This window comes from Rhinopithecus bieti, unplaced genomic scaffold (assembly GCF_001698545.2).
Source record: "Rhinopithecus bieti isolate Rb0 unplaced genomic scaffold, ASM169854v2 scaffold_23276, whole genome shotgun sequence".
In the NCBI taxonomy this organism is placed as follows: Eukaryota; Metazoa; Chordata; class Mammalia; order Primates; family Cercopithecidae; genus Rhinopithecus; species Rhinopithecus bieti.
In genome coordinates this window covers 697,287-724,307 of record NW_016810868.1, presented here as the reverse complement: position 1 = coordinate 724,307, position 27,021 = coordinate 697,287, and the positions used below count along the sequence as shown (strand labels likewise).

The 27,021-nt window shown below is 57.1% G+C and overlaps 2 protein-coding genes across 31 annotated transcripts in view; both read right to left on the bottom strand.

Moving 5' to 3' along the window:
* The window catches only part of NSMF (NMDA receptor synaptonuclear signaling and neuronal migration factor), a 10,571-nt gene extending 3,483 nt beyond the window's left edge, over positions 1 to 7,088 (bottom strand). The window contains exons 1-13 of one of the 21 annotated variants that reach the window (XM_017893176.1): positions 6,830 to 7,088; positions 6,259 to 6,320; positions 5,182 to 5,676; positions 4,457 to 4,555; positions 4,199 to 4,274; positions 3,421 to 3,426; positions 3,030 to 3,098; positions 2,185 to 2,237; positions 1,567 to 1,656; positions 891 to 1,015; positions 570 to 653; positions 388 to 421; positions 201 to 271 (exon numbers count right to left, since the gene is read on the bottom strand). In XM_017893176.1, the coding sequence (XP_017748665.1) occupies positions 201 to 271; positions 388 to 421; positions 570 to 653; positions 891 to 1,015; positions 1,567 to 1,656; positions 2,185 to 2,237; positions 3,030 to 3,098; positions 3,421 to 3,426; positions 4,199 to 4,274; positions 4,457 to 4,555; positions 5,182 to 5,676; positions 6,259 to 6,320; positions 6,830 to 6,900 (1,335 nt within the window). In that variant the 5' untranslated portion in view covers positions 6,901 to 7,088. Of the gene's footprint in view, positions 1 to 200; positions 272 to 387; positions 422 to 569; positions 1,016 to 1,566; positions 1,657 to 2,184; positions 2,238 to 3,029; positions 3,099 to 3,420; positions 3,427 to 4,198; positions 4,275 to 4,456; positions 4,556 to 5,181; positions 5,677 to 6,258; positions 6,321 to 6,829 lie in introns of all 21 variants that reach the window. The other 20 variants (XM_017893169.1, XM_017893180.1, XM_017893177.1 and 17 more) reach the window with 20 other exon arrangements.
* A 1,308-nt stretch (positions 7,089 to 8,396) lies between these two features.
* Positions 8,397 to 27,021, bottom strand: part of PNPLA7 (patatin like domain 7, lysophospholipase) — an 83,170-nt gene continuing 64,545 nt past the window's right edge. For 4 of the 10 annotated variants that reach the window (XM_017893140.1, XM_017893141.1, XM_017893142.1 and 1 more), the window contains 10 exons: positions 15,916 to 16,072; positions 15,729 to 15,815; positions 12,833 to 12,949; positions 12,634 to 12,703; positions 11,894 to 12,010; positions 11,169 to 11,317; positions 10,668 to 10,820; positions 10,417 to 10,527; positions 9,911 to 9,995; positions 9,117 to 9,531 (listed from right to left, as the gene is read on the bottom strand). In XM_017893140.1, coding sequence (XP_017748629.1) covers positions 9,134 to 9,531; positions 9,911 to 9,995; positions 10,417 to 10,527; positions 10,668 to 10,820; positions 11,169 to 11,317; positions 11,894 to 12,010; positions 12,634 to 12,703; positions 12,833 to 12,949; positions 15,729 to 15,815; positions 15,916 to 16,072 — 1,444 coding nt within the window. In that variant the 3' untranslated portion in view covers positions 9,117 to 9,133. The other 6 variants (XM_017893147.1, XM_017893146.1, XM_017893148.1 and 3 more) reach the window with 6 other exon arrangements.

Here is a 27,021-nt window from a genome sequence, read left to right as displayed (position 1 = left end):
CTTGGTCTCCCCAACTTGACCTCTTCCCCTTGGTCTCCCCAACCTGACCTCTTCCCCTTGGTCTCCCCCCCCATGCCTCTTCCCCTTGGTCTCCCCACCCCATGCCTCTTCCCCTTGGTCTCCCCCAACTTGACCTCTTCCCCTTGGTCTCCCCACCCCGCCACAATTCTCCAGGGCCGGAGAAGAACACTGAGCCCTACCTGGCAGAAAATCAGCATCTTCCAGATCTTGGCTCCCTTGTGGTAGACGTTCAGCTTCCTCTCTATCTCCTCTGTGGGAGAGTGGGTGTGAGCGCTGTGGCTCCCACCCCAGCCCCAGGGGCACCCCCCGCCTGTGTCTGCTCTCCCAGCCCCAGGACCAGCAGAGAGGGGCCAATGAGACACATACCAAGGATGTCCTCGAAGGTTGCGTGCTCATGGTCCTGAGGACAGACACAGGCCACAAGGCCACATCAGGGCTTCATCAGAGCCAGCAGCGTCACAGCCCGCTGGGGACCTGGGGTGCCAGCGCTGGCCCAGGGTGGGGCTGCAGGAGGGGATCTGTGGGGGCAGGCCTGGGGCGGGACTCACGTAGAGGATGGGGATGATGGAGGGGTCGTCCCGGCGGATGATGGTGGGGATGTACTCAGCCTTGGGCACCTTGGAGGAAATGAGCTGGGGAGACAAAGAGCTGCTCAGGGGCCCCAGGCCCATCCAAAAGCCGAGGGGCTGTGGGAGCCCCCATGAGGCTACCTTCTGGCTGCCAGGCAGCCCAAGGGTACAGCCCTGTGAGACCCCCTCCCACAGGCAGCTGGAGAAGGCTGCGTGGTCCCAGGCAGAGCAGGCTGGGCTCTTGGGACAGGGCCAAGTCCTGCTGGGGTGCAGAGGAGCACTGCCCGGGCTGGGCCTCACCATGACCTTTGGCGGCACGAAGCCCTCGGTGTCACACGCCACGGCCTCCAGGCCCTTCTCAGTGTCCCAGTCCAGGTCCTCGAAGGCCTCGTCCAGCGTGCAGTGGGAGCTCTGCAGGTCACTGCCTGGGAAGCCAGAGGGTCACCAAGACAGCAAGCCTGGCAGCACCTCCTGTCCTGGCCACGGCCCAAGGCCCACAGGGCCCGAAAGGCCCATCCTAGAGGGTCCTCCAAGCAAGTGGGAGGACTATGCAGCGGCCGCCGCCAGCCGGGCAGGACAGGCCTGCGGACACCACTTGGGTAGCAGCCTGATGTGGGGAGGGAGACCCTGGTGCCAGGCTGGTGGAAGGCGCGTGCAGGCATCAGCTCCAGCCAAGTTGGCAGGGCGCCTGGGAGGGAGTGGGGGCGGGCACCGCAGTCCCCTGCCCCTCAAGGCCTCTTGCGAGTGTCAGTGGGCACGGCCCTACAGGCGCCCCCGGCCAGCACTGCCGCAGCCGTTAAGTTAGCCCCATTTTTGAGATCGGAGATGCTGAGGGCGTCCCCATCTCACAAATAGGTAAACCAAGGCTCAGAGTGCAAAAGCGCAGCCCAGCGGCCCTGGCAGGGGACCCCCAGCAGGGGTCTAGGGTCTAGGGGAGGCTCTGGGAAAGGTTGGCGGGCCTGTGCGGGGCACCTACTGTCTCGGGAGTCGTGGGAAGTGTCGGCTTTCATGGGGGTGGGGTCGCTCCAGGACCGGCTGAAGCTCCGCTCGCGCCGCTCAGCGAACGCTGCAGAGAGCAAAACCCGCATTAGCGAGCGGGCGAGGCGGGGCCTCGGGAGACTCAGGCCCCAGGCAAGGGGACCACGGGGGCCCTGGGCAGAGGAAGCTGATGTGGGTGTGGCCTGAGGCACATGAAGCAGACACGGACCAGAGACTCGGTTGGTTCAGGGTCAGGATCAGCGAACACTGGGGCGGGGCCAGAGGCTGAGTCTGGGAGAGGAGGAGCCTGTGTCGGGCTGGGGCATGGCTGGGAGGGGAGGAGCCTGTGTCGGGCTGGGGGCGTGGCCGGGAGGGGAGGAGCCTGTGCCGGGCTGGGGTGTGGCTGACAGGGGAGGAGCCTTGTCGGGCCGGGGGCGCGGCTGGGAAGGCAGGAGCCTGTGCCGGACTGGGGGCGTGGCTGGGAGGGGAGGAGCCTGAGGCAGGGCCTGGCTGGGTTTAGGGCAGGGTGGTCGTTCTTAGCACAGCTAGCAGCACGCAAAGCCCCAGCCAGCCAAGCGCAACGCCGGCCCCCCACCCCTGCCCCACGGGGCCTTACTCTGGGCCTTCACCCTCCGGCTGCCGACCATGCGCAGGTGTTTGCGGAAGTTCCTGGGGGAGGAAGTGAGGGGCTGAAGGCCTTGAGGGGGTGGCGGCAGCCCCTGCCCACCTAGTCCCCGTCGGGCTAGCGCTCTACTCTCACCCCTTCGGTGTGGGAAGCCAATGCTCTCCCTGGCTCCTGGCACCACCTCCCACCCAAAGGCAAATCCCACCCAGTGCTCTCCCCGCGAGAGCCTTCCAGGGCTCCCCTTCGCCTCCAGAACAAAGGTGCAGTGCCTGGTGCTCTGGATCAAGCTTCCTCCGGAGCTGCATTCCCAGGCTCTGACCTTCCGTCCTTGCCCGGGACTCACACCCTGAGCCTCCATGCCCTTGTGGCTGAGGATCCAGCCTGCCTGCGCTGCAGCAGAGTGGGGCTCCTGTCTGCACCACCCCATGGCGGGCTGGGGGCCTGCAGGAGCCCCCTCTCCTGCTCTGTGTCCTTGAGCCACCTCAGGGGCAGGTCCTCTCCTCCACCAAACTTTGGACCCTGCCAAGGCCCAACATCCGAAACGGGCAAAAAAGTTTCCCAGACATAGCTCTGTAGTTGGAGCGGGGGAGAGGGGCCTTGCCTCTGGCCCCAGCCCAGACAGAGACCCATGCCCTCGGAATGCAGGACTGAGGGTGAGATGCTTTCCTGCAGCCCGGGCCACATGGCCCCTCCTGCCTGCCACGTCCCCAGAGCAGGGCCAGGCCAGTGGTCGCCACCACCCTTCCCCCATCAGGTCTGCCAGGGCCGAGGGGGCCCAGGCCAGGCCAGCACAGACCAGAGATGGACCCTGGTGGCGAGTGGCTGGCAGGCCCTACCTCTGGATTACAGACGCGGAATCATTCTCCCGTTTCCGGCGCTTCCTCTCCGCGTAGCCCCTGAACACCCTGGGAAACCACCGCGAGTCAGCACTGCCCTTGGCCGGAGGCAGGAGGGACACAGACGTGGGGACAGTGGTGCGAGCAGAGGGCCCAGCAGGGCGTCTGGGGCATGGGGCTGGGTAGAGGAGTCCCAGCCTGCCTCACCTGTCGAGGCCCAGCTCCCGGCAGGCCCTGCTGCGACCTCGGTGCCCGCTGGGAGCCAGGCCCACAGAGAGCGGCACTCCCTCAAGACCCAGGTCCCTGGCCTGCCCAGACCTATTTGGGGGTGGGAGGGTCTCCCCAGGGACAACGGCTGTGCCCTTAGGCACCAAGTCATACAGGTACTTACGAGATGCTGAAGCCAGGGCCGAAAGGGATGGCGTGAGAGAGAAGACACAGTGAGCTCAACCCTGGGCCTCCCCTCAGCCCCCACCCGGCCCCTGCAGTTCCCTTCTTGTCACTGACCCAGTAGATCCCTCACAGGTAACCCAGCCACCAGCAGGATGCTGGCTACACTGCCAGCCAGCCCTGAATAGGCAACGGAAGCTTACGTCACTGCAGCCCATGCCACCAGGACCGGTTGCTGACACCGGGCAGCCTGAGGCTGGGAGTGGGGTGGACTCCCCCTGTGCAGGGCACTTCTTTGGTGTGGGGGCCACTGCAGCAAAGGGAACTTCCCTGGAAGGAACCCCAGAACAGAAAACCCAGATGTATGTCCAGACAGAGAAGAGCAGGTCCCTGGGGGGACCCCAAAACTGTGATTACCTGTGGCACATATGAAACAGAAGTAGGCTTCTATTTAGGGTTTGAGGGAGGGCAGACACAGGCTGAGGAGAGGGGATGGCAGCAGGAGAACCACACCACACGCCACACCCCACTGACAGCTCATCAGCTGCAGCCCTGGGCCAGGTCCCCTGACCAGAGGACTGTGGGGGGGCTGGGCACCAGCCATGGGAGGGGAAGAGCAACCAGCCCTGGCCCCCCTGGCAGGCCTGGCACAGCATGGGCACATGGGGCTGTTCAGAAGCAGCCCCCCGGTAGGCCCAGAGGCTGGGAAAAAGCCGTGTTCCCTGAGCAGCAGAAAGAGGCCACCCGGCCCTGACCCCACATTGTGGCACAAGACTCACGCTTGCATAGTTGTGGTTGCTGTCTGGAAGCTGAAAAGGTTTTCCTTGGGGAACCAGGTACGAATGGGGATGTCGTCTAAAAGAGACAAAAAGGAGCGGCGGCTGGGTGAAGTCTCTCCCTCCTGTTGGGAAGCAGATGCTTCTGAGTCCGGGGGTCAGCAGCAGCGGGCAGCCAGGGCGGGTGGGGGGAGGCTGGCACAGGGTGGCATCCCCACACGGGCCCAGCGGGCAGTGCTCAAATGTCTGTTGCTCACTCACCAAGACCATGCTCTTGGTGACTTGACGCTTTGATTTTTTTTGGCTTAACTTTCCCTTTGGCCACCCAAAGTTTGAGGAACATTCCTTTGAAAGCACGGTCTGTCTCCAGGAGGCCCAGGAAAAAAATGCATCTGTTTCCCTTGGGCATCTGAGGCCTTCTCTGCAGCCCCCATGCTCTAGCTGGAGGCCCTCACTGAGGCTGGAGACCACCTTGCTGAGGGCTGTCCCCTTCCCAGGGGCCCCACAGCCTTTCCGTGATGCCCAAGTATGGGGACAGTGGAGTGACTTTCTGCCTGGTGGACAAGCTACCACACAACTCAACAGTACTGGGGAAACGGGCCCACTGCCTGGCTGGGCCCCAACAGCTCCCCAGGACTCTTGGAGGGCAGCCCAATCTCCTGATTAAGCGGTGTTTCCTCCCTATATATCCCTTAAGATCCTCCCAGGCCCCCGCCTCTGGGAAGCACTCCTTGATTGACCTGGTGCTAGCAGGGCCAAAGCGGACTGTGAGGCCTGGCAGATTTTGCTGAGGAGCTGAGGGAACTCACAGCTCATAGGGTGTGGAGGCAGCAGCAGGAGCCTGCCGGGTTTAATCTTGAGTCCACTGGCATACTGTGACCTGAGCACCCATCCCCTGTTCCAAGCCTCACAGTGGCTGCTGCTGTCAGACCCTGGCAGTGGCATGCACCCCCAAACCTGTCCATGCCCCAACACAAGCCCCTCACCAGACACACGGTCAACACTGTACATCCTCTCCAGCTTCTTGCGGCGGCCAGAGGTCTCAGGCAGAGGTGGCTGGTCCAGCCCAAAGGCCCGAGGGGTGGGGCCAGGAGCCAGCTGGGCACATCCGGGGCATTCCTTGGAGCCCTGGCGGCTGCCCGCCCAGCTCTGGCAGGGCCTGCTGACGTCCTCCCGGCTGCCGCCAGGGCTGGCGCGCAGGGGCTGGCTGTGGTGGTGAGGGTGCCGCTGCCGCCGCCCCTTCACCACCGCCAGCTCAATGGCCTCCGCCTCGGGGCTGGGCAGCAGGGCAGGCTCCCCAGAGATGGTGTACACTCGAGGCTGGGGGCCCTCGCCTGCGGGCTTCCTAATGCCGGGCTCCTCTGAGAGGCTGCCCTCGTAGCAGCCGTTGGAGACGAGGGACAGGCGGCGCTTGTTCTGGGGGGCCGGCTGCATCTCGGGGGATCCGTCGTGGCCAGAGTAGGCATCAGCCAGCAGGTGATCTGGGAGAGACACTGGGTGAGCCTGCAGCGGCGCGGCCCCTCGCTGCTGGTTTCATAGCAGGCCGAAGGCAGAGAACACCCAATGGGCACCTGGCGTCTGTGGGGGGCTGGGGCTGCCCAAACCCTAGTCACTGGCGTGTTTCTGAGCCCCTCAACTCCTATCTGGGCCTGAAGCCCCTGCATGTGCGTGGGGGCGGGGTGACTCCGTGCTACCTGTGTGTGGTCCTGCCGGGTAGGAACACGCAGGCAACCCCCCAGCCTGCGATCGCACCGTTTGCCTGGTGCCAACTTCCCCCTCCCCCCACCAGCTGGCCCCCAGAGGCAGTGGTGCCAGCCCTGGGGGAGCCAGGAGGCCTGTTGCCATGCCAACGGCCCAGGCGGGGTGGGTGCCATGGTGACGAGCGGCTGGGAACTGCTCCTGGGGCTCGGGCAGGGAGGGCAGGGGATGTGAGGAAGCCAGGCCGGCAGGGCGCCCGGCCCACGCGCAACCAATGCCCCTCACGCTCCACCCCCGGAGGCAGGGATCAGCATCCCCTGGGCTGGGGTGTCTGGGCGGCCCTGGCACGGCGTCGCGTGCCCTACCTGCGCCGTTGCGGTTCTCAGGGTGACTCTGGGACAGGTACTCTCCAAACGCTCGAGCTGCTCTGAGGGTGGACAGAGAGGGCACGGTCAGAGGCCACGGCACGACCCTCCCAAACACAGGGCGGCACAAGAGCCGGGGATCCGGTCCCCAGCCAGGCCTTCGGCGTCTGGAGGGAGGGTCGGGGGTCGTCCCCTCTGGGAGCCCACACACCGTTGGTCCTGGTGCGCCCTGGCCAGGCCTGCAGGCCCGGCCCCTGCCCGTCGGTCCGTGGAGAGGGGTCGCGAGGCTGGTTGGCTGCTGTTCCTTGGGGAACCGAGGCCACTCCGGACCCGGGGGGTGCGCTCGCCCACCATGCGCTCGCGAGGGGAGGGGACAGGAGGGCAGAGCAGGGGGCCACGAAGAAGGAGGCACGGCGAGAAGCCGGAGGAGGGGGCGCGGGGCACGGGGAGGGCGCCGCAGTGGGAGAGGCTGGGGCCCGGCAGCCCGGGGAGCACCACGGGGCAGGGGCGGACTCGGGCGGGGTCGGGGGTCCGGGGCGGGATCCCAGGAAGGCGGCCCCGCTGCACTCACCGCACTTTGGCCGCCACCGAGGACATGGCCTCGCTCCTCAGCGCCCTCCTCCTGGAGGCGGCGGCGCCCATGATCGAGGCGGCGGCGCATCCCCCGGGCCTCAGAGCGCGCCCCGCGCCCGCCGCCTTCGCCGGGGTCGCGCTTGGGCAGGGTTCGGGGTCTTCGCTCGGCTCCGACTCGGGCTCGGCTAGGGCTCGGCTGGGTCGGCCCGGCCCCGCATGGACGCACCGGCGTCCCGCCCGCGTGCCACCCGCTCCCGGGAGAGCTCGCCCGGACTGAGGCTGGCCCGCCATCCTGAGTCAGACCCGCGGCCCCGAGGGGCGGTCGTCCCGCCCACTGTGACTTCAGGGCCACGGACGCTCGAGAGGACAAGTGACCCCGCTCCACCGTGACGTCAGGACTCGTTGGGGCGGGCGGACGCTTGCTCCGCGCCCTCTCGTCCAGGCCCAGAGCGGGAAAACTGAGGCCAAGGCCTCCCGCTCGCAAAGTCTGGGCCCTCGGCCCTCACGATCTCTCTAGACCCTGCAGGAGGCCACAGGGCGGCGATTCCTACCTCCTCTTACACAAAAGGGCTCCCTGTGCAGTTGGGACCTGGAAACTGAAGGGGAAGCCGGTTTTAGGCACTCAGTGTGCTCGAGGCCCCAGAGGAGCCAGAGAGTCCCGTCCTGGTCCTGGGGCACAGCTCCAGCAACCTGGGACCCTACCCTGCCGGCCTGCAGTTGCCGCCTAGGGGCTCTCAGGCCCCAGCAGTGGGTATTTGAGGAGGACTGGGACTGCCCAGCCTCGGGACCACCCTATATCAGGGACAGCCAGTATGTTCTTTGCCACAGGGAATTTCAGCCCGGGAGCACGCTCCAACACTCAGATCCACCTTTATTGAAACACCACATGGCAGCATAGGGCCACACCTCAAGGGCTTCGGAGGCCTCAACAGGGCTGCAGGGTTCACAGGCTCGGGGGCTCACAGGCTGCAGGGGTTCACAGGCCTCCGGGGCGCTCACAGGTGCTTGCAGGGTTTTCACGCTCCGGGGGGGCTCACAGGGCCTTGCATGGGTTCACAGGCCCGGGGGGGGCTCACAGGGCTGCAGGGGGCGACAGATCAGCAGGGAGGCTCAGGGCTGCAGCGGGTATCACAGGGCTGCCGCAGGGCTGACAGAGCAGGAGGGGAGCTCACAGTGCCTGTAGGGGCCACAGGGCTTTGGGGGTCCTCACAGGGTTCCAGGGGGGCTCACAGGGCTCTCACAGGGCTGCAGGGGGTTCACAGGGCTCCGGGGGGTTCCACAGGGCTCCGGGGGGCCTCACAGGGCTGTCAGGGGTTCACAGCTCCAGGGGCTCACAGGGCTCCGGGGGGGCTCACAGGGCGCAGGGGTTTCAGGGCCCGGGGGGGCTCACAGGGCTGCAGGGGCCTGACAGTCAGCAGGGAGGCGCATAGGCTGCAGCGGTTCACAGGCTGAGCAGGCTGACAAGCAGAGGAGCTCACAGGTCTGTAGGGGGCTCACAGGGCTTTGGGGACCTCACAGGGTTGCAGGGGGTCACAGGGTTCGGGGGGCCTCACGGGCTGCAGGGAGCTCACAGGGCTGGGGCGGCCTCACAGGGCTGCAGGGGGGCTGACAGAGCAGCAGGGAGGCTCACAGGGCAGTAGGGGGTTCACAGAGCTTCGGGGCCCTCACAGGACTGCAGGGGGGCTCACAGGGCTGCAGGGGGTTCACAGGGCTTCAGGGGCCTCACAGGGCTGCAGGGGGAGCTCACAGGGCCCTGTGTGCAGGGCTGCAGGTACAGAGAAGAGGCCCAGAGAATCCTAACACAGCCTGGGGCTCCGGGGAAAGCTGGGGCTTCCAGCAGGGCAGGTACAGAGGCCCCTAGGAGTTGGCAGGAACCTCAGCCTTGGGGACAGTCCCACAGAAGACATTGCATCTGGGCTGTTTAGCACAGGCCTCTACCCGTCCTGGTCAGAGGAGCCCTCGGACAGTTTTGGGAAAGCCAGGCTGGGGTGTCCATGCCGCAGCAAGGACTCGTCCTCCTGTAAGCAGACCGTATGTTGCACGTGAGGACTAGGCAAGGCCAAGGCTGTGCAGCGCTGGTAACCCAGTGGGACCACAGGGAGGGAGTGTCCGGCTCAGGGCCAGGCACTGAGACTCAGCTGCAGGCACGAGGTGGGGCCACGCCCAGCTACTCACCGAGTCTGAGCCCCGTTCGGCCAAGGTACTCTGGAAGTCTGCGTATGCATCCCTGGGGACGTCCAGCAGCTCCTCCTCGTACTCCGTCTGGTAGTCAGATTCGTCTGGCGCCGAGGGTAGGGCCACATCAGTTCCCTCCCAAGGAAGGGACCATGCCCAGCACAGCCACACTCAGAGGCAGAACTGGCCACAGATGCCCACCCCTGCCCCTAGGTGGACGGAGGCCCCACAGGCAGCCACCTGGTCCCAGGGCAGCCCTGCACACTACCCCTGGTTCTGTCTGCCTCCAGCCTTGCCCCAGCATATCACTTGGTAGGTCTTCCACAAGGACAAGGGGCGGGTAGACACTCCTCCCCTTGTCAGCCAGGCACCCTGAGGGCTCCAGCACCCCAGACCAGGCCTCTGTGGACAGGAGCTGCCTTGCCCAGGGCTCTCTCAGCCCGCAGCAGCCACGAAGGCATCTCCCAGGAGAACGTCCAGTTCTGCTGTCAGGAGGCCACTGGCCGAAGGTCCAAGCGCAGGGACCTGGATGGAGCATGGAGGGGAGTGGACCCGCCCTTCTGGCCCTGCTGCCCCTCCAACAAGCAGCCTTCATTCCCATTTCCCACTGGGTGGGGTGGGGTGGGAGGCAAAACGTGGTTCTACCTCAGCCCTGAGGTGTGTCTGGGACTTGGGGTGAATGAAGGGCAGAGGCTGGGTGGCCCAGGGTGGTCACAGTCCCACTGCTGTGGATACACGTGGTGCCCGGGACGGAGGAGCACCACCAAGCACCCCAGCTGCTGTAGCGTGGGTGTGGACGTGGGCAGGAAGGGAGGCCGTGGGCCTCTGGGGTGGGGGCGTCGAGCCCAACACAGCATCAGGAGGCCACACATTTGCAAGCACCTCGTCTTGGGCCTCCACTCACCATCCACCATGGTGGGCTTGGCAGGCTCAATGCAAGACACAATTTCGGCAAGGTCGGTGAAGGAGGCGTTGGGACAGGTGAGGACCTGGAGATGGGGTGAGGACAGCACGTTGCCTGTGGACACCCACCTGCCAGTCCCCAGTCTGCTTCCTGTGAGGAGGCCCCACCCACCCTGTGCCCTCTCTGTAGCCTCCGCCTGCCCCCCAAGTTGGGGCAGGGGCAGGGGCCGGGGAGATGCGCAGTTCTGAGCAATCCTTGTCCTAGCCCTGGAGTCTTTGACCAGTGGGGCAGAGCCTGTGGCCTGAGGAACTGGACGCGGTCCGGGGAGCTGGGCGTGGCCTGGGGAACTGGGCGTGGCCTGAGGAACTGGGCACGGTCCGGGGAGCTGGGCGTGGCCTGGGGAGCTGGGCGTGGCCCGATCTGGGCATGGCCTGAGGAGCTGGGCGCGGTCTGGGGAGCTGGGCGTGGCCTGGGGAGCTGGGCGTGGTCCTGGCGCCCGCACTCACCGCACTCGAGGGCCTCTTGCTTGGCCCCTGCTGGTCGCGCAGCATCTTCTCCAGCACGCCACTGCGGCCCCAGATGTCAAACACCGTGCGCCCGTGCTGGTACCCCACTTCCTATGCACACCCCCAGGGCCCCATCAGGAGGTGTAGGGAGCCCCCCACTTCCTGTCTTCTCAAAAGGGGGAAGCGGGGAGGGGCGGCCACCGGAGTGCCCTCTGCCCGCCTCCGCCGCTGCGGGTGTGGCCGGCACTCACGCAGATCTCGTTGAACTTGCTGAAGTCCAGGGTGCCGTAGCTGTCGATAGGGGGGCGCAGGTACTCGCAGTAGTCACTGCTCTTCACCACCTCCAGCTGCCGCACGCAGCACACGTAGGCCAGGCGCGTCTGAATCTCCGCCATGTTCAACACCTGCTACCATCACAGCCGCCTGAGTCTCCTGCCCTGGCCCCTACCCCATCCCAGCATGGCCCGTAGTGCAGGACAGGTTCTGGAGACCCATTCTCCAACCTGGGGCCGCGGGGAGAGGGTAGCAGCTCCCGGCCGGGGGTCCTCCCTGCGGGCTGCCACAGCCGTCAGGCCCGTCCAGCCTCGTCCCTTCTTTCCCCCGAGCTGGGCTCAGGCAGGGGTGGTGAGGCGTGGCCCCACACCTGCTGGCCTCAGAGCCCAGGAGTGGCCCCCACTTCCCTGCCGCAGGACAGGTGTGGGGCTGCAGGGAGGAGCCACAGGGACAGCCCAGCTCGCCCGGTAGCACCCCACCTTGACTTTCGTGGCCAAGGGGTTCCAGAGTTTCCACAGCAGCCACCAGCCAGACAGCGCATCCCCATAGTTGGTGAGGTCCGTCTCATCTCGGCTGCCCACGTCAATGGCAATCACCACTTTTGCCCCCATGGACCGGGCCACATCCGCTACGGAGAAGCCAGCCCTGGTTACCCCCTGGACAGGCATGCAGAGCCAGGGGACGAGGACAGAGCCTGCCTCACCGACACCTGACCTGGGGGCTGTGGGGTCTCCTCTCTGCCATTACACCTTCTAGAGGCAGAAGACTCACACGCCCAGCTCGGTGGGCAGCTGTGGGCACACAGCTGTGTCCTGGGCCATTCTGACCGCATATCCCACAGGTGACAGGAGTGGCCTGGTCCCCAGCAAGCCCGACACCTGCAGGCTGTTAGTTTCTGACTGTGGGCACAGATGGGGCTTAATTGCTCCCAGTTACTCGACTTGGCCTTTGTTCTGCATGCTGCTGAGCTGACAAACAGGGCCATATGCTGGAGCACATGCTGCTGGTGCCTGCGTGTGCGTGTACACGCGTGTGCATGTTCTCGGAGCTCTGATGCCAGCCTGACATTTTCCCTTGGCACACTCTAAGGAAAACGTGTTCCAGCCCAGCCTTCTCGGAGCAGAGGCAGCAGCAGCAGGGGCCATGGGGTGGAGTGACCCAGGAGCCTGTGCTCCTGCCGGGTGTGGTCCCCCAACCGCAGTACCTGGGAGGTTGTTGATGTAGCCCCCATCCATCAGCAGGTGTCCGTCCTTGGGGTCACAGAGAGGGGGCATGTAACCGGACAGGGACATGCTGGCACGCACATACCGCCACAGGGAGCCTGGGGAGGGGGCCCGGAGTCGCTGGTTACCCGGAGGAGGCTCCTCCTGGGTCCAGGGGTCAGGGCCTTGCCTCTGCAGTCCTGGAGCTGGTAGGTCCCACCTCTCTGAGGCCGCCTCCACAAAGGGAAGCGCATGGCCCAAAGGGCTGAACAAAACTGAGTTCTTTCTCTGGGGTCGCACTGCATTGTGTATGCCCAGGACTTCCAACTGCTGTGAACCCCTCACCCCAGGAGTGAGGGAGCCCCTCACTTTGTCCTCCCACATGATGTCCATCAGTCTAGCCCACATCACTGATTCTGCGAGGGTCCCGTCTGGCCTTCTGAGGTCTCTGGACCAGGCCACGCCCCCTCCTGTCTGAGGTCTCTGGTCCAGGCCACGCCCCCTCCTGAGGTCTCTGGTCCAGGCCACGCCCCCTCCCGTCTGAGGTCTCAGGCCCAGGCCACGCCCCCTCCTGTCTGTACACCTAGTAAGGGCATCCTGTGTCCTCCAATGACAGAGCTGCCCACACGTTTGCGTCCTTCAGGAGACCCCTGCGGCCTTCCCGACCCCCAGGGCTGCTGGGGTCTCCCCTTGCCCACATCTCGCATCCAAGCGGCCGCCCCTGCGCGGCAGTAGTGCTCACCGTCGGTGTGGACCCGCATGGCCGAGGCTGTGATGTCAGTGGTGATGGCGAAATAGGGAATCCACAGGTCCTGCAGGCGGACGGGGCTTAGACGGACCCTTTCCCATCATGCTCCTGTCCCGTGCCTGGGGAGGCTGACTCAGGGCCAAGAGGCGGGAGCCAGGAGGGGACAGGCACTGGGGGCTAGGTGGAGGTTCACCTCGATCTGCCGGTCCTTGAAGACGCTGCAGATGCTGCTGTTGAAGCCGGCTCCAGAGAACATGGATGTGATGGGGTAGGTGAGGTCCAGTGCGGCCTTCATCATGGATGTCATGCCCTGGGGGCACATGTGCAATTGACAGAAGGCTCCCACTCTCCCTGCGGGCTGCCACAGCAGACACATGGCGTCCCAACGGCGGCTCATGAATGGAACGGGGGTCCAGAGTATCCTTGGGCCCCACCCAAGGTCCTGATCTCACAAGAACTCACTATCACAAGAACAGCATGGGGTAAACTGCCCTCATGATCCAATCACCTCCCACCAGGTTCCTCCCTCAACACATGAGGATTACAATTTGAGATGAGATTTGAGTCGGGACACAGATCCAAGTCTTATCAATAGTACCATGACATATCCATGGAGAATAGTCTCCCGACAATTTTCTACCTCTAAAATTGGTAAATAATTTCTATTCTGAGGGCGTTTCTATTCTTTGGCACCCTGGCTAGAGCCTCAGAGGGAGCAGAGGCTGGTGGACACCCCAGGGCCTGAAAGCCAGGATACAGCCCTACCCTCAGTCCTTTTCTGACCCCTAAGCCCTCGCTGGCCCTACCCTCCCAGGCTCCGCAGCATTCCCGTGCCTGGGGCCTCCTCGGTTTTGCCTGCTCAGCTCTGGGGCAAGGCCTGGCCCAGGCCCATGGCCGGAGGGTCGGGGAGGAGAGCTGGGGGCAGGCTGCTGGGCACATGAGGTTCCTGGGCCAGGAGAACACAGTGGAGTGCTCTTGGGAAGGTCAGAGCCACCCAGCCCTGGCTCACATGCCACTGTGGCACTCCATCGGGGGTCCACTCTCTTGGGCTCCTGGGTGGGCCTGGGGCCCATCCTTCCTCAGTGAGGCAGGCAGGACTCGAGACTGACCTCGAACTAGCCTCACAATGCTGTCTTTGATGCAGTGTGGGTGGAGAGGAAGGGTCTTCCCTGCCACAGTGAGCTAGGGCTCAGGGGACGGAAGCTGGGAGGGAAGCGCTTGGAGTGTGGGCTGGACATGCTTACGCCATGTGATGCAGGCAGTGAGAATGCCTCGGCCACAGGCAGAAGAGACCCCAGTCCTTCCCTGAGGAAGCCCCTGCCCAGCACCAGAGGGGCTTACAGAGCTGAGCCAGACCCCAGTGCCTGCTGTCCCCTCTCCTCAGCATGAGGGGTGGGCACACAACCCCAGGCCCACCTTGCCCCCAGCCAGCTTGCAGGGCCCAGTGTTCCCAGCACAGAAGGAGGACCAGCCCAGAGAGCTCTGGCCATTCCCACTCCTGGGCCCCCAGCGCCAGAGCTGCAGAGGGAGGGACAGGGAGAGGGCCACCAGGTGGCTCTGGGACAGGACCGGCTCTGAGCCACCTCTGCCCATGACGGGTTCTGTCCCGAGGACACTGTCCCTGAGGCTGTCCTGCTGCATACCAGTCCCTAAGCCCTCTTTTGAGCGACACACTGAAGGTGACCGGGTGACTCGTTTAAGGGAAAGACACATTTCTGGAACAGAGAGGGGAGCCGGTGTCAGTGGCCTCGGGACCTGCTGGCGGGGCTGGCGACAGCCCCAGGCCACGTGAATGCAGCACAGGTCTGCTTGGGAGCTGCTGCCGCACAGAGGGTGACGAATTTTCTTTCCTTTTAAAAGGAGAACACGAACCCTTCTGATCCCACTCATGGCTCCAACCAAAGTTCGGTTTTGTTTCACAAAAGCAAGCGCGGCACTGAGGAGGGCAGACGGTGGCCGCGTCTGCTGGGGAACGGAGCCCTCGCTCTGCGGCCCGAGGGGAGCCTGTTCTCACCGCTGTCTTTGATGCTGTATTTGGTATTCTGATTCTGGAATCCATTTATCACAAGGCCAGACTAGTGGCCAAAGTAGTTTACATCTCTCCTGTGACACTGAGCCGCCCTGACCTGATCTCATCCCCAAGCCAACATCTCCTTGCCCTAAATCAACCCAGGCTGGGTGCCATGAACCAGGGACAGCCCCACGGCCCCCAGCCTGCCGGGAGGACTCAGTAAGCCCATCCTCAGCTGCTCACGCTGCCCTGCCTGGCCCTTGGGTCAGAAACCCCCATGGAGGCTTCGTGCCTCTTACTCCCAGGGGCTGTAACAATCAGCTCCTTTTTCACGATCTTGGCCTCCATGTCATCCTGCAGCACCTCCACCACTTCAGACCCAGACCCGCCTCGCACCACCAACATCCACCACCTCAGACCCAGACCGCCTCCCGCCACCAACATCCACCACCTCAGACCCAGGCCGCCTCCCACCACCAACCTCCACCACCTCAGACCCAGGCATGGATCAGACCACCTCCCATCACCAACATCCACCACCTCAGACCCAGACCATCTTGCACCACCAACCTCTACCACCTCAGACCCAGACCGCCTCCCACCACCTCAGACCCAGACTGCCTCGCACCACCAACCTCTACCACCTCAGACCCAGACCGCCTCACACCACCAACCTCCACCACCTCAGACCCAGACCGCCTCCAACCACCAACCTCCACAACCTCAGACTCAGGCACGGATCAGACTGCCTCCCACCACCAACCTCCACCACCTCAGACCGCCTCCCACCACCAACCTCCACCACCTCAGACTCAGACCGCCTCGCACCACCAACCTCCACCAACTCAGATCCAGGCACGGATCAGACCGCCTCCCACCATCATCTCTACCACCTCAGACCCAGGCACGGATCAGACCGCCTCCCACCATCATCTCTACCACCTCAGACCCGGGCATGGATCAGACCTCCCACCATCATCTCTACCACCTCAGACCCGGGCATGGATCAGACCACCTCCCACCATCATCTCTACCATCTCAGACCCGGGCACGGATCAGACCGCTTCCCACCACCAACCTGCATTCGTGCCTTCTCTTTGCTGTTCCTTTGCCTCATAAGCTGCACTGGTAGGCCTCGGGGGGTAGCCTCCTCAAGGGCAGGGCCCTGCAGAGCCACATGCAGAGGCCAACAGCCCCAGCGTCCCCCAGCACCAGCATGGACTTGGGGGGCTATGCTCCAGTGAGGGTGGTGGGTACCTGCTTACCTCAGCCCACTGCTTGGCCCGGATCCGCATCTGGCTGTAGTTCCGCTCCTCAGAGTACAGGGCACCCATGAAGGCCCCGATGGACGTGCCTCCCACCATATCCACGGGGATGCCGCACTCCGCCAAGGCCTTGAGAACGCCCACCTGGGCACAGCCTCTACACCAGCCAGGGACACAGAGCGAGGAGTAAGCACGAGGCCCAGGCTGTGCCCTGCAGAGCCTCAGAGGTGGCCACCTGCCACCACTTGCTCATCCTCAGTTTCCAACTCCTCCACAGGCAGAAACGCTGACTTAGAGAGGGACTCCAGATGCAATTTAAAATCCCTCTTTATGGGCTCACGCCTGTAATCTCAGCACTTTGGGAGGCCGAAGCGGGAAGATCACTTGAGGCCAGGAGTTCGAGACCAGCCTGGCCAACAGGGCAAAACCCCATCTCTACTAAAAATACTAAAATTAGCTAGGCATGGTGGTGCGCACCTGTAATCCCAGCTACTCGGGAGGCTGTGGCAGGCGAATCACCTGAACCCAGGAGACAGAGGTTGCAGTGAGCTAAGACTGCACCACCACACTCCAGCCTGCGTGACAGAGTGAGACTCCGTCTCAGAAAAAAATAAAAATAAAAAATAGAAAATAAATAAAATAAAATAAATAAAATAAATGAAATCCCTCTTTCTGGAGGTACTGAGGGATTGTGAGGCTGGGATGGGGAGGAGGGTATCCTGAGAGATGACTGGCATTGGCCTCTTCTACCCACAAACATGGCTGCCTCCAGCAGGGCATCTGAGAGGCGGTGGGAAAACTGGAGTTGAGGCGCCCTGGAAGGGAGGAGCCTGGGAAGCATCCTGAGGGGCAGCACTCCAGGAGTCAGGTGAGCTGAATGTAGACCAGGGAGCACCCCCGAGACGAGGCAGCCAGCATCCAGGGCCTCCAATCACTGCTGCTGCTTTCATACTGAATGTCCACTACTCAACCAAAGATTACCAGTCATGAGAAGAAAAGCCTCATATAGGCGTTTCTTTTGGCCTCATAGCCAAAAGAAAAAACAGACAATAAAAGTGGGCCCAGAGTATACCCAGATAAGAGATACAGAACAGGCTTTACAATGACCATGCTTAAAGTGTGCAAGGAGCCAAAAGGTGGCATCAGCAGATGAATGGGTATAAAGCAGACAAGGGACGAGCACCCAGCCCTAAGGAGGGAACTCGGACGCGAGCCACAGCAGAGAAAGGCCCTGGAGGCATTTGCTGTGGTTTGGCTCTGTGTCCCCACCCAAATCTCATGTTGGATTTTAATCCCCAGTGTTGGAGGAGGGACCTGGTGGGAGGTAACTGGATCATGGGGGCAGATTTGAGGTGGGAAGTCAAGGCTGCACTGAGCTGACGTCATACCACTGCACTCCAGCCTGGACTGCAGCGAGACCCTGTCTAAAAAAAAGTTCTCGAAATGGACAGTGGTAACGGTGGCACAACATTGTAACAACATTGTATAATTACTTATATTAATATATTAATACTTAATTGGATACTCAAAAATGGTTAAATGGTAAATTTTGTTATATATATAATAAATATTATATATAAAATATATATTATATATAAACAATATATAAATTATATATAAAATATATAAAATATATGATATATAAAATATATTATATATAAAATACATATATAAAATGTGTGTGTGTGTGTGTACTTTTTTTTTTTGAGATGGAGTCTTGCTCTGTCACCCAGGCTGGAGTGCAGGGGTGCGATCTCGGCTCACTGCAAGCTCCGCCTCCCGGGTTCACACCATTCTCCTGCCTCAGCCTCCCAAGTAGCTGGGACTACAGGCGTCCGCCACCTCGCCCGGCTAGTTTTTTTGTGTGTGTGTATTTTTTAGTAGAGACGGGGTTTCACCATGTTAGCCAGGATGGTCTCGATCTCCTGACCTCATGATCCACCCGTCTCAGCCTCCCAAAGTGCTGGGATTACAGGCTTGAGCCACCACGACCGGCAATTTTTTCATATTTTTAGTAGAGACGGGGTTTCACCGTGTTAGCCAAGATGGTTTCGATCTCCTGACCTCGTGATCTGCCCACCTCAGCCTCCCAAAGTGCTGGGATTATAGGCGTGAGCCACCGTGCCCGGCCATGCTATGATGTATTTTAACATAATAAAAAAGAACCATATGTAATACTGTCACGGAATATTAAATACTCAGGTAAGAGCCTTAAAAACAGATTCAAAGCGGGAGGCGGAGGCTGTGGTGAGCTGAGATCGTGCCATCGCAGTCCAGCCTGGGCAACGAGAGCAAAACTCTGTCTCAAAAAACAAAAACAAATTCAAGGAATTAAAAACAAGAGTGTCAATTCTGGCATAAAACCAAATGGAAATTCTAGAAGTGAAAAATATAATAACCAATGAAAAACTCAATGAGTGGGCTTAACAGCAGAACAGAACAGCTGAAGAGAGAAATGGTAAAATACAAGATGGGTCAGAAGAAAATATTCATGAAATCATGAAGCATCAAAAGGATAGAATATGTAAAATATTGTTTTACAAAATCTGTAAAAGAATTTGGGAAACATGGGATCTGGCACCAAACTCTAATGTATGTGTAATCGGAGCCACAGAAAGCAGATGGGGAGGGAGCCGTATCTGAAGGGGCAGTGGGGCATGGTCTAGAGACAGACATCAGGCGTCGGAATCAGGAAGCATTATAAATCCCAACATAAATCAAAAGAAAACCATTCCCATGTTGTCAAAAACCCAAGGCAAAGAAAAAAGCTTTAAGCCAGCCTGAGAAAATAAAAGACGTGTTACCTTAACTTTTCTATCCTCTGAGTGGTTGTGAGAGGTTACATATTTACTATCTGTTTCTTTCTTTTCTTTTTTTTTTTTTTTTTTGAGACAGAGTCTTGCTCTGTGGCCCAGGCTGGAGTGCAGTGGCCGGATCTCAGCTCACTGCAAGCTCCGCCTCCTGTGTTCACGCCATTCTCCTGCCTCAGCCTCCCGAGTAGCTGGGACTACAGGCGCCCGCCACCTTGCCCGGCTAGTTTTTTTGTATTTTTTAGTAGCGACGGGGTTTCACCGTGTTAGCCAGGATGGTCTCAATCTCCTGACCTCGTGATCCGCCCGTCTCGGCCTCCCAAAGTGCTGGGATTACAGGCTTGAGCCACCACGCCCGGCCCTATCTGTTTCTTTATAGGCAATGTCTGCTTGTCTAAATGTTAGGGGAAAAAGAACAATTTAAATAAAAGAGAGTAAAATTAAGCAAATAACAAAGATAAGAGCACAACTTAAAAAGCCAAAAGGAGATTGACAAAGATGAAAGTTGGTGTTGGAGGGACCAATTCGATGGATAGCCCTGGTGAGACCGATCCAGGAAATGAAAGAGAGAAAGCATCAATGATGAACAGGAAAGAAAATGGGAACATCGGTGCAGATGCTTTAGTTAAAAAGACAACAAGCTTCATGCCATAAATAGAAAAATTCAGATAAAATGAGCACATTTTAGAAAACCTAACTCACCAAAATAACATAAGAAATAGAGCATCTGAGTAGTACTGTAACTTAGTAAAGATGAAATAAATTTAATCTATTTTTTTTTTTTTTTAGACAGGGTCTAACTCTCGCCCAGGTTGGAGTGCAATGGCGTGATCACAGCTCACTGCAGCCTCAACCTCCTGGGTTCAAGTGATTCCCCTCCTGCCTCAGCCTCCCATGTAGCTGCGACCACAGGCACACACCATCACACCCAGCTAATCTTTTCATTTTTATGAAGATGGTGTCTCACTATGTTGCCCAGGCTGGTCTAGAACTCCTGGGCTCAAGAAATCCTCCCTCCTTGGCCTCCCAAAGTGCTGGGATTATAGGTGTGAGCCACCGCGCCCAGCATCTTGGAAGGTTTTATGTAAAAATTTTTTTTTTTTTTGAGGCAGAGTCTCGCTCTGTCGCCCGGGCTGGAGATGCAGTGGCCGGATCTCAGCTCACTGCAGCCCCGCTCCTGGGTTTACGCATTCTCCTGCCTCAGCCCTCCGCCGAGTAGCTGGATACAGGCGCCCCCACCTCGCCCGGTCAGTTTTTGTATTTTAGTAGAGACGGGGTTTCACCGTAGTAGCCAGGATGGTCTCGATCTCCTGACCTCGTGATCCGCCCGCCGCCCTCCCAAGTCTGGGGATTACAGGCTTGAGACCACCGCAGCCCGGCTATGTAAATTTTGTTTTATTTTATTCCTTTATTGTTTTCACAATTCACTGGAAACCATCTGGACATGAAACTTTCTTTGTGGGGGTTTAAGTTACAGATTCTCATTCGGCTTGAGTTCAGCGGCTCACACTGTAATCCCAGCAGCGAGCTATGATGATCCACTGCACTCCAGCCTGGGCAAAAGATGAAATCTTGTCTCAAAAAATAAATAAAAATAAATAAGAAAATAAAAAAATTTTAAAAACCTTCCAGAGAATATGGAACAGAAGATGAACTTCCATTTTCAGCTTATGAAGCCAGCAAACAACCTTCATACAAACCAGTAAAGACATTTCAAAAAGGACAAATTTCAGTCCGCCTACTCAGGTTTTGAATAATTAGCAATATACAAACAGGAGTAACTTCAACTCTGACGACTACGGTCTGTCCCAGGAGCACAATGTTGATTTTTCAATTGGAAAATCAATGTAATTAAACATTAACAGATTAAAGAGTAAATATCAATCATCTCAACAGAGTCCAAAACACTATTCATGATTTATAAAAAAAAAAAAAAAGCTCAGGCAACTGAGAATAAAAAGAACTTCCTCAGTCTGACCAAGGGCGGCCACAAAAGCTGACAGCCAGATCACACTCAGTGTGGTTGAACACCTGCTTCCACGGCTGGGAATGAGGCTTGGGTGTCCATGCCACCATGTCTATCCACACTGCTACTGTGTGTTCTGACCAGCCAGTAAAGCAAGAAAAGCAACAGAAAGAAAGTACTATGCGTATTGGATGGAAGTAGAAAATACGTTTGAATCTCAGAAATAAAGTTGTGTGTAGAAAGTGCAAAAGTATCCTACAACAAGCTACAAGAATAAGACTGGCAGACGCTGGTCACGCCTGTAATCCCAGCACTTTTGAGGAGGCTGAAGCGGGCAGATCACAAAAGGTAGGAATCGAACATCCTGGCCTAACATGTGAAACCCCATCTCTACTAAAAATACAAAAAATTAGCCAGGCGAGGTGTGGGCGTCTGTAGAACCAGCTACTGGGGAGGCTGAGCAGGAAGAATGCATGAGCCTGGGAGGCGGAGCTTGCAGCGAGCTGGATCCAACCACTGCACTGCCAGCCTGGGCGACAGGTAGACCCGTTCAAAAAAAAAAAAAGAATAAATGAATTAGCATGCGTCTGTAAGATACAAGATCATTTATAAATATCATTGTATTCTATATACTGCAACAAAAAATTTGAAATGCAGTCCTAAAAGATATCCATTTATGCCAGCACATGGCTCACACCTGTAATCCTAGCACTTGGGAGTCAAGCAGGTGGATCATGATCAGGCGTTCAGACCACCTGGCCCAAGATGGTGAATCCAGTCTCTACTAAAAAATACTAAAGAATTAGCCGGGCGTGGTGGAGGGTGTGTAATCCGCTCTCAGGAGGATGAGCAGAGAATTGCTTGAACCAGGGAGGCGGGAGATTGCAAGTGAACCGAGATCACACCACTGCATCCAGCCTAGGGTGACAAAAGCAAGATCGGTCTTGGCCAGGCGCGGTGGTCAAGCCTGTAATCCCAGCACTTTGGGAGGCCGAGACGGTGGATCACGAGGTCAGGAGATCGAGACCATCCTGGCTATGGTGAAGACCCCGTCTCTACTAAAAATACAAAAAACTAAGCCGGGCCAGTGGCGGGTGCTGTAGGTCCCGCTCACCCGGAGGCTGAGGCAGGAGAATGGCATAATCCCGGGAGGCGGCTTGCAGTAGCTGAGATCCGGCCATCACTCCAGCCTGGCGCCAGAGCCAGACTCCGTTCAAACAAAACAAAAAAAAAAGGACCTGTCAAAAAAAAAAAAAAAAACATTTATAATAGGATTTTTTTTAAGTAGAGATGGGGTAAAAACCCTTAGAAATGTTTTCTAAGAAAAGATGTAAAACCCTTAGAAATATAGTTAACAACAAAAGATGTGCAAGACGTCTACACTGAAGACCACAAATCATGGCTGATCACCACTATGCAAGGCCTAAGGACATGGGGAGATCCATCTAGATCGCGGGCTGGAAGGCTCAATGCTGTCAACTAATGATGTACAGATTCAACGTATTCCCCCATCCAAATCTCACAAGGTTTTCTTTTTGGAGATGCTGACGAGCTGATTTTAAAATTCACATGAAAATGCAAAGGGCCTAGGACAGCCAAAACAATTAAAGAAAAATGGGAAATGGAAGGAACTACATGACTCCTCAATGCCAAGATTGACTATGAAGCTACAGTAACTAAGACAGCGTAGCACTGTCATTAAGGATAGAGATACACACCAATGGAACCCAGCAAGATCCAGATGGGCTCACACCTGCAGGGCCACTGGATCTGACGGGGGGCCTCAGCAGTTCAGGAGGGAGGGAAGGTATATTCGTCCATTTTCATACTGCTCTGAAGAAATTCCTGAGACTGGGTTATTTCTAAAGAAAATGAGGTTTAGGCGGGTAGGAGGCTCAGTAGGATTACCCAGCACTTGAGCAACCGTACCCAACCTAAACCTCATTTTCTTTATAAATTACAAGCCTGTAATTCCAGCACTTTGGGAGGCCGAGGAGGGTGGATCACCTGAGGTCAGGAGTTTGAGACCAGCCTGGCCAACATGGTGAAACCCTGTCTCTACTAAAAGTACAAAAATTAGCTGGGTGTGCTGGTAGGTGCCTGTAATCCTAGCTACTCGGGAGGCTAAGGCAGGAGAATCACTTGAATCTGGGAGGCAGAGGTTACAGTGAGCTGAGATTGCACCACCACACTCCAGCCTGGGTGACAGAATGAGACTCGGTCTCAAATATATATATATATATATTTAGGCTGAGCACAGTGGCTCATGCCTGTAATCCCAGCACTTCGGGAGGCTGAGGTGGGTGGATCACAAGGTCAGGAGTTTGAGACCAGCCTGACCAACATGGTGAAACCCCATCTCTACTAAAAATACAAAAATTAGCTGGGTGTGGCGCCACGTGCCTGTAATCCAAGCTACTCAGGAGGCTGAGGCAGGAGAATTGCTTGAACCCAGAAGTTGGAGCTTTCAGTGAGCCGAGATCGTGCCACTGCACTCCAGCCTGGGCGACAGAACAAGACTCCATCTCAAAACAAACAAACAAACAAACAAACAACAACAAAAAAAAAACGGCTGAAAGGACTCACAGTTCCATGTGGTTGGGGAGGCCTCACAATCATGGGGGAAGGCAAAGCAGGAGCAAAGGCACATCTTACGTGGTGGCAGGCAAGGGCACGTGTGCAGGGGAGCTGCCCTTTGTAAAACCATCAGATCCCAAGAGACCATCATGAGAAGAATATGGGAAAGATCCACCCCCGTGATTCAATTACCTCCCACCAGGTCCCTCCCACAACACGTGGGGATTATGGGAGTTAGAATTCAAGGTGAGATTTGGGTGGGGACATGGCCGAACTGTATCATTCAGAGCAATCAGACACCACATGGGAAAACTGAACTCCCACCTCACACCAGTCATGAAAATCAGTTTGCGGTGGCTCACAGACTTAAACGTAGAGGCTGGAAAAGCTTCCAGAAGACGTAGAATACCTCTGTGACCTTGGGATAGGCGGAACCTCTCAGGACACCGGAATTAATAACCATAAAAAAACTGGAAAATCACACTTCATCAAAATTTTAAATGGTTCATCCAAAGAGGCCATTAAGAAAATGAGAAGAAAAGCCTAGACTGAGGACAATATCAGCAATAAATGTATCCACAAAAGACTTGTGTTCAGAATAAAGAACTCCTTCGATACAATAGTAAAAGACAAAAACCTATTAAAAAATGGATAAAGAACTTAAAAGGATACTCCACAAAAGAAGATACACAAATGGCCAGCAAGCTCATGAACAGGTGTTCTACTCATCAGTCACTGGAGGGATGCAAATTAGAATCGCAGTGAGACACCACTGCAGACCATTAGAATGGGCAAAATTTAAAATACTGCCATTACCAAGGGTCGGTGGGGATGTGGGCCACTCAAACTCTCAGACATTGCTGGTGGGAGTGTAAAATGATACAACTGTGCCATGACCGGGCACTTACACTGCTGGGCATTCGCCCAAGAGGAAAGGAAACGTGTCCACAAAAGGATTTGAAGAAGAGTTGGGCCGGGTATGGTGGCTCACACCTGTAATCCCAGCATTTTGGGAAGCTGAGGAGGGGGGGATCACTTGAGGTTGGGAGTTCAAGACCAGCCTGGCCAACATGGTGAAACCCCATCTCTACTAAAAATGCAAAAATTAGCTGGGCGTGGTGGCGGGTGCCTGTAACCCCAGCTACTGGGGAGGCTGAGGCAGGAGAATTACCTGAAGCCAGGAGGTGGAGGTTGCAGTGAGCCAAGATCATGCCACTGCACTCCAGCCTGGGCTACAGAGCGAGACCCTGTCTCAAAACAGACAAACAAAAGAGTTGGTGATAACAGCTTTGTTTGTAATAACCAAGACCAGAAAACCAACCATCCATCAACAGGAAGGGGGAGAAGCAAAGAGTGGTGCGTGTACCCGGCAGTGCCACTGCTGAGAGTCAGGAGCACAGACAAATCTCAGGCATGCTATGTCGTGTGACCAACGCCAGACACCAACAGGCGCGCAGTGGAAAACCTGAGCCAGCGAGGCGGGCAAAGTAAAGCCCGCGATGCACGTTCTCAGGAGCACGACGCCGCCCGGGAGGAACACGGAGGGCTGCAGGGAACCCGGAGGAACACGGAGGGCTGCGGGGAACCCGGAGGAACACGGAGGGCTGCGGGGAACCCGGAGGGCCGCGGGGAACCTGGAGGAACACGGACGGCAGTGGGGAACGCACTTGGACCTCAGCGATATTGTCGCAGAAAAGATCAACTGCAAGACACCTTTGAGAAAAATCTTCCAGAAAGTGGAACAAAAGGACAGAGATGAAGAATAGGGGAGAGAAAAGACTAAAAATTAGAAGATCCATCTAAGATGCCCCAAATCTGACCATCAGAAGCTCCAGGAAGGCTGGGCGCAGTGGCTCATGCCTGTAATCCCAGCGCTTTGGGAGGCTGAGGCAGGAGGACCCTTTGAGCCCAGGAGTTTGAGATTTGCCTGGCAACATGGTGAAACCCTATCTCTCCAAAAAAAAAAAAAAAAAAAAAAAAAANCCAAAGTGCTGGGATTACAGGCTTGAGCCACCGCGCCCGGCCTATGTAAATTTTGTTTTATTTATTCCTTATATGTTTCACAAAATTCACTGGTGAAACCATCTGGACATGAAACTTTCTTTGTGGGGGTTTAAAAGTTACAGATTCCATTCTGGCTGAGTTCAGCGGCTCACACCTGTAATCCCAGCAGCGAGCTATGATGATGCCACTGCACTCCAGCCTGGGCAATAGAATGAAATCTTGTCTCAAAAAAATAAATAAAATAAATAAGCAAAATAAAAAAAATTTTAAAACCTTCCAGAGAATAGGAACAGAAGATGAACTTCCCATTTCAGCTTATGAAGCCAGCAAACAACCTTCATACCAAACCCAGTAAAGACATTTCAAAAAAGGACAATTTCAGTCCAGCCTTACTCAGGTTTGAATAGAATCTAGCAATATACAAACAGGATAACTTCAACCTCATGACGAACTAGGTCTGTCCCAGGAGCACAATGTTGATTTTCATTGGAAAATCAATGTAATTAACACATTAACAGATTAAAGAGTAAATACAATCATCTCAACAGAGTCACAAAAACAACTATTCATGATTTAAAAAAAAAAAAAAACTCAGGAAACTGAGAATAAAAAGGAACTTCCTCAGTCTGACCAAGGGCGGCCACAAAAAGCTGACAGCCAAGATCACACTCAGTGGTGGGTTGAACACCTGCTTCCACGCCTGGGAATGAGGCTTGGGTGTCCATGCCCACCATGTCTATCCACACTGCACTGGTGGTTCTGACCAGCACAGTAAAGCAAGAAAAAGAAACAGAAAGAAAGTACATATGCGTATTGGACGGGAAGAGAAAATACTGTTTGAATCTCAGAAAATATAAGTATGTGTGTAGAAAGTCAAAAAGTATCTACAACAAAGCTACAAGAATAAATGAACTGGCCAGACGCGGTGGCTCACGCCTGTAATCCCAGCACTTTGGGAGGCTGAGGCGGGCAGATCACAAGGTCAGGAGATCGAGACCATCCTGGCTAACATGGTGAAACCCCATCTCTACTAAAAATACAAAAAATTAGCCAGGCGAGGTGGTGGGCGTCTGTAGACCCAGCTACTGAGGAGGCTGAGGCAGGAGAATGGCATGAGCCCGGGAGGCGGAGCTTGCAGCGAGCTGAGATCCAACCACTGCACTCCAGCCTGGGCGACAGAGTGAGACTCTGTCTCAAAAAAAAAAAAAAAAAAAGAATAAATGAATTTAGCAGGGTTGTAAGATACAAGATCAGTTTATAAATATCAATTGTATTTCTATATACTGGCAACAAAAAATTTGAAAATGAAGTCTAAAAGATATCATTTATGGCCAGGCACAATGGCTCACACCTGTAATCCTAGCACTTTGGGAGGCCAAGGCAGGTGGATCATGATCAGGAGTTCAAGACCAGCCTGGCCAAGATGGTGAAATCCCGTCTCTACTAAAAATACAAAAATTAGCCGGGCGTGGTGGAGGGTGCCTGTAATCCCAGCTCCTCAGGAGGATGAGGCAGAGAATTGCTTGAACCCAGGAGGCGGAGATTGCAGTGAACCGAGATCACACCACTGCACTCCAGCCTGGGTGACAAAAGCAAGACTCTGTCTTGCCAGGCGCGGTGGCTCAAGCCTGTAATCCCAGCACTTTGGGAGGCCGAGACGGGTGGATCACGAGGTCAGGAGATCGAGACCATCCTGGCTAACATGGTGAAACCCCGTCTCTACTAAAAAATACAAAAAACTAGCCGGGC